The 6440-nt window shown below is 50.8% G+C and overlaps 1 protein-coding gene across 1 annotated transcript; it reads right to left on the reverse strand.

Moving 5' to 3' along the window:
• Window positions 1-3453: 3453 nt before the first annotated feature.
• On the reverse strand, window positions 3454-5475 carry LOC135375973 (uncharacterized). Its single transcript, XM_064608606.1, has one exon. The coding sequence runs from the start codon at window positions 5473-5475 to the stop codon at window positions 3454-3456; it is 2022 nt and encodes a 673-aa protein (XP_064464676.1).
• Window positions 5476-6440: the final 965 nt, after the last annotated feature.

A 6440-nucleotide genomic window follows, 5' to 3' on the forward strand; every position in this document is an offset into this window, starting at 1 on the left:
GTGGGGCAGAATGAGGGGCCACGGCTGAGTAGTGAGATTTCTGAATCGGTAAGTTCGTGGGACGATAAATTAACGACGTTATGGGGCTTATGAGGTAGCATCTCCGCAGATGAGGCTGCTGGGGTGGGACCTGTTTTTCTAGCAAGCAGATGATGATTTTGCGATGGAGTATTAGTTGTACCTGCATTACTTATATGATCACAGTCCTGAGCTGACACACCGGGTTCAAGCGTAGCTGGAGTATTAACGTTGTCCCTGACTAGCTTCCTCCGCTTAGCATTGCGAATTGCCTCTTCCCTTTCTTTTGCGTATTGTGCTAATTCTAACTGGTGGTTGTGTGTTAAGAAAGATTTACCATCGATAGTTTTCGCCTGCTGGGATGATTGGTCTATGGCGTCCTCACAATGGGATATAAGGACTTCGATTAACGCGGCCGAAGCATTGTTGAGGATCTCGTTCCACTTATTCTGATGTGCAGATTTTAGGGGAAAGGTGGGTTTAAGGTTAATGGCGAGACCCTTGGGAATTTCGTCCTGATCTTTGTAGAGTTGTAAAGTGGTGCGATGGGAATTATAGCGTGCTGATTTATCGGCTAGCTTACGAAGTTTAAAGAAAGCTTGCGTACTTGGGGGAGGTTCACTTTCAGAAGGAGAAGAGGTACGCTTACCGGCGGTTAGTCAGTCCAGCGTCGATGGTCTTGTATTCTGCCGTCGTCGTTCCAGGGCAGCTGCCTCCTGAGGGGTAGGCCACACTGGATCCGGAACAGCAGTCACGTTGGGTGGGCGTGATGGTAGGAGCCGTCGAAGTCGTGGAAGCAGGTCCAGCAGGTGTCGGCTGATCATCCGAACTCCCTCGAAGTTTGGATGGAGGCCGTCAGCTGCAAAGACCTGGGTTGGTCGTCGTCGGTGGAATCCGTGGTCCAGGTAGCAGAGGTCGGTCGAGTTCCGGCAGAGCTGGACCAGTCGGCGTTTGAAGTCGAAGGCCCGCGGGTTGCACTGGAACTCCCTTCGCCTGACAATGAAATGGCGGCGCCTGTTATGAGAGCGATGGAGCACTAACGTACAAACCGTCATTTCAATTCCACCACGGGCCCGGGTCTTGTTGAGGAGTCGCTGGTAGTGGGAGAATGCCTCCTGGGGGTCCAAAAGTGGCATATCGTTGGTTCCACAGTGTAGAACCACGACACGCGCACTTGGTGGCAGCAAGTCTACTTCCTCCAGGAAACCCGTGATATATATATATATATATATATGCTGGAAGAAAGGGGTTCAGGCGACCGCGAAATTAAATAGGTACTAACAAAATATGAGGCAGACAACGAAGATGTAGGAAGTAGAAAAGGGGGGGAGTTATTTATTTACTAGTGGAAAGTTAAGGGGGAAGTCAACGTTGTGGCGGAATCTCCGCCTTCGTCAGGACTGAAGAATGACAAATGACACTTGGAGTTTTATACAGTGCTACAATGACGTCACAATCGGGGGGTCCCGCCACCTGGCGGCCGTCAGCAGGTCAAGTACAAGGAAGTGGTTGAGTCATGTCCGGTGAAGAGGTCATCGTCCGGGAGGTGGGATGGAATCCAAGGGCTGTGGACTGTTGTTCTGCAAAGAAAAGGGGAACAAGCAGCAGTACACTATGCCAAGTACTATGCCAAGCACAGTACGTGGGCCAGACAAAAACCGCATTCAGAATCAGATTTAACAATCACCGATCGGACGTGACGAAAAAACCGAACCTTCCAGTTTCACGCCATTTTAGCCAGCCAGGGCATTCAATTAACGATGTTTCAATTTTCCTTCTTCAAACAAACTTCAGTTCCGACCGGTGCCGAGAACAGCGCGAATCTTACCTTATCTACAAATTCCAATCTATCATAAACGAGGACCCTGGTGTACTGTCAACAATAAGAAACTTATCTGCTTAGATAGTATACTGCTGCTTGTTCCCCTTTTCTTTGCAGAACAACAGTCCACAGCCCTTGGATTCCATCCCACCTCCCGGACGATGACCTCTTCACCGGACATGACTCAACCACTTCCTTGTACTTGACCTGCTGACGGCCGCCAGGTGGCGGGACCCCCCGATTGTGACGTCATTGTAGCACTGTATAAAACTCCAAGTGTCATTTGTCATTCTTCAGTCCTGACGAAGGCGGAGCTTCCGCCGCAACGTTGACTTCCCCCTTAACTTTCCACTAGTAAATAAATAACTCCACCCTTTTCTACTTCCTACATCTTCGTTGTCTGCCTCATATTTTGTTAGTACCTATATATATATATATATACAGTCACTTAACGAACACCCTTCGTTTCTCAGAAAATTGTTCGTAAATCGAGGTATTCGTAAATCGAGGTCCGAGGTGTGCAGTACACAAATACCTCACAAAAGCACGGGAAACTGATTTGAATAAGTTTTATTTTTGAAAATACTGCGTAATTGTGCTTTGCACCATACTTTCTGCAGGGTCTATCCTGTTTAGAAGCGATGACAGAAGTCTGACACTTGACACATCCACCCGGTCCTCAAAGTACCGTATCGCGCGCGGATGAGACTGTTTCCAACGGCAAATATCACGCTTGTCACCGGCTGTCAGGACTGAACGCCGTCTCTTGGAATGACAATATGTTTCCATCTCGGAGACCTGGTCCAAACTCACAACCGTTCGGCTGTAAACGACGGAATTATTCTTTCAGGAAATGGTGAACCATGTTTGTGGAACGTAGTGGCGTTGGGACATTGTATGTTTGACCTTGGCAGCATGTACTGAGGAACTTTCATTATCCTCCGGTCATTGGCCTGTCCTCCGTACGTTCGTAACGCCCGTTCGTATATCGAGGTCAGAATGGCTTGGCTACTTTGGGTCCGTTCCCTAATAATCCGTTCATAGTTCGGATATCGAGGGTTCGTAAAACGAGGTAAAAATACACGAAAAAAGTGTGGTTCCCTGTGGAGCCGTTCGTAAGTTGAGGGAATTCGTATATCGAGGGTTCATAAAACGAGGTCCGACTGTATATCACTTTGTTCACAGTTAGCTTGGACACCCTGTATGCTCAACCACTTTACAGTGGCGAGTACCGCCGTGTTATCTGCGAAGTGAGTGGTGATGTGTAGAGATGGGAATTGCGGGACAAAAGTATGACTAACATCGTGACAACACGTGAAACGCTGAAAAACCGGGACACTTTCCGGTACAACATACCCATCTCTGAGTATGCCAATACTGAGTTTGTGTTTGATTATAGGAGTGATTTTATTTGCTTCAGATTGTTTTAACTTGTTTTCCATCACCGAACCCAACAGTCAACACTCAACAGACAGAAGAAAACCGAGAAGATGAAGAGAGAAGAAAAGGAGGGTTGTTGTTGTTGTTGTTGCTCCTCAAGCGGGATGGCGCTTATCCGCTAGGGAGATTGGCCAGGACTACTGAGGTGCGGTCAACAGGATGTTAAAAAAGAGTTAGAATCGGTTAGAGGTGGAGATGAATGACATGATACTATGGAGAACAGCGCGGTCCCTAAAGCCATTATGGAAGGCTCCAAGGGATAGCAGAGATGTCAGGGAGAGCTGAGCACCGATGGAGATAAGAGGGGGAACGAGAAGGCGACGACGAATGGTGACGTAGGAGGAGCAGTCGAGAAAGAAGTGATGGACAGTCTCGGCTTGTCCGCAGTGCGGGCACGCAGGTGCCGATTCGAGGCCAGCACGGTGAAGATAGAAGTTCAATGGGAGGGAGAGGCACCGAGCACGCGTTACAGAAGTTTCGAACTCACGGCAGCCACAATGCTCAGGATTCCAAAGGAATAAGAGGTGTTCATAGCCAGGACGTGGAGGGCGACGCCGCGCGAGTGAAAGGAAGCGTCTGTAGCGCGCCCGGACGATGTCAGCTATTGGAGGAAGGACATCCAGGATTGGCCCAGAGAGTGCCATATTAGCCAGGGTGTCAGCGGCTTCGTTGAGCGGGAGACCGCGGTGACCAGGAATCCAGGTGACAAGGAGATGGGAGATGTGGCTAGGTGCAAAAGCAACTAAGGTGGCGAGCAAGGGGCTTGTAGGGCTCTCAAGGGAGGAAATCACAAAAAGAGAGTCAGAGAGGAGGAGCACCATTTTGAAAGCGATGGGAACCCTCATCAGCGCTAGGAGCATGGCTAGAAACTCACTGTGAAAGACCGGTGTGTAGTCCGGGAGGCGGACGGGACTGTGCAAGTCGAGCTGCGGAATGACACTGCCAACTCCCGCCCGTTCCTCAGAGACAGATGCGTCCGTGGCGATGACCAGGTGATTGGGAAACTGAGACATGTGAGTGTCAAGCTCTGCTTTCAAATAAGTGAGAGGGGCATGTTTGGCATCCGAATGAAAGATGCTGAGAACCTGGACAGAGGCTGGCGCGGGAGGCACAACCGGCTGGGGGACATGGGCAAGCGAAACGTTCAGGGGCGACAGGAGCAGCAATAGCAACTGGGGAATATTGGATCTGCGCCACCGCCTGCTAGTCCAGGAACCCAAATCTCTGAACGATTCAATGTGGTGAGAAGCAAGAGGGCTCTGCGCCAGAGACAGGAAAGTGCTCACTGTTAAAAGATGAAAGCGGGCTTTCAGTGGGAGCACACCCGCCTCAAGATACAGGGCATCGTTAGCAGTATACCTGGGAAGGCCGAGACACATGCGGAGCGCTTTCCTCTCTAAGACGAGCAGCTTGCTTATCCGGTAGTCTGGGAGATGAGAGAAAAGGACACAGCCATATTCGAGGATGGGACGGACATAGCAACGATAGACATAAAGGAGGGCATTCCTGCGCATACCAACACGAACGCTGGAACAACGCTGGATGCAACGCAGTGCCGCGGAGGCTCTTCGGCTGATGTGGTCAATGTGGCGGCCCCAATCCATCCTGTGATCATACCACACACCCAGATACTTCAGAGACTCAGGTTGGTCGATGCGATCGTTGCCTATCAAAAGATTGAAGCTGGGCACCACACCACGGAAGCCCACAGGCGGAAATAGGAGCACGGCACATTTCTGGACCTTTAGACTCAGATGAGCGGATGTGGTCCAAGCCACAATAGTGTCGATGTATTGCTGGGTCAGCGTGTACAACAAGTGCAGCGATGAGGCCGAGGCGAAAAAGGCGATGTCATCTGCGTAAGTGATTGTCTGAATATTCGCGTCCAATGGAAGGGAGCTCATGAGTATGTTAAAGAGCAGAGGGGAAAGGACAGAACCTTGAGGCACCCCTCTAAACAGCTGATGAGGGGAAGAGACGAGGTGGCGGTCCGAGCATTGGAAAGATCTTCCAGAGAGAAAATTCCTGACCCAGGAGAGAATATAGGGAGGGATACGAACAGCAGCCAGCCTGTGCAGCAGGACGCGGTGCTCAATGCTGTCGTATGCCTGTGCAATGTCTAACGTCACCAGAGCTGAGAAGTCCCCATCCTCCTGTGCGCGGCGTATTTGGCTCTCGAGGTTGACGTGACCCATCCAGACGGAACAGCGCTGACGGAAGCCGATCTGGCTACAGTTGTAGATATTATTGGACTCAACAAAATCAGACAACCGGCGGTGAATCACTCGCTCCGGTCTTGCACAGGACAGACGTTAGCGCGATCGGCCGAATATTGTCAATGGCAAGGCCCTTGGACGCAACCTTCTTCAACAGGATAACCCTTGCTACTTTCCAGTCAGGGGGGATCCAGGACGAGCTCAGAGAGGTGTTGACAATTTCAAGCAAGACGTTGGGCTGAGCAGACCACAGAAATTCATCGTTCGAGCAGATACGCCATCCGGACCGGGAGCAGATGAAGGGAGCGCACGGATAATGCAGTCCAATTCGTCCCATTCGACTGCTACGAATCCAGGATGCGGCGACACGGAGAACGGAGGAGGAGGAGGAGGTAGGGCAACAGTGTTATGGAAGCGCGCGGTGAGGCCCTTGGCAACATCTTCAAGACGAGACATGGCATCTGCATCGGATAAAACGTGGAGCTCGCCAGGTGAACATGAAGTCTGGCCCCGGAGAAACGAGATGTGCCGTTGAAGAGCCCTCCGTTGTTTCGGGAGAGATAGGAAAGAATTGTGCTCGTTGTGAAACGCACTCTTGGAAGAAGAGACAGTCCTCTTGAAAGAGGCCTTTAGGATCTGGTAGCGTGTCCAGTTGGCATAGCACGAGTTGGACAGCAGTTGCTTCCATGCAGCTTTCCGTCGCCTATAATCCCTTGTACAGGTCTCATTCCACCAGGGAGCACAGTTGGAAGGTGAGCGTTTGCGCACTTGGAAAGAAGATGACCCAATGGCCTGGGAAATAATAGATACAGCAGCAGCACGATCACCCATTGGCATGTTGTTGCAGGTCTGCAACAGCGCAGTAACTCTCTTTTCCTGGAGTGAGCGATTGTGGCGGATGACGAGGGAGAGACGTTGGGCTGCCGAAGGCACCTCGAAGAAAA

Source organism: Ornithodoros turicata, unplaced genomic scaffold, assembly GCF_037126465.1.
Source record: "Ornithodoros turicata isolate Travis unplaced genomic scaffold, ASM3712646v1 ctg00000961.1, whole genome shotgun sequence".
Lineage (NCBI taxonomy): Eukaryota > Metazoa > Arthropoda > Arachnida > Ixodida > Argasidae > Ornithodoros > Ornithodoros turicata.

Bases quoted from the DNA above. Each gene is read 5' to 3' on its own strand.
- LOC135375973 (XM_064608606.1), bottom strand. From the start codon at position 5,475: ATGGGTCACGTCAACCTCGAGAGCCAAATACGCCGCGCACAGGAGGAT.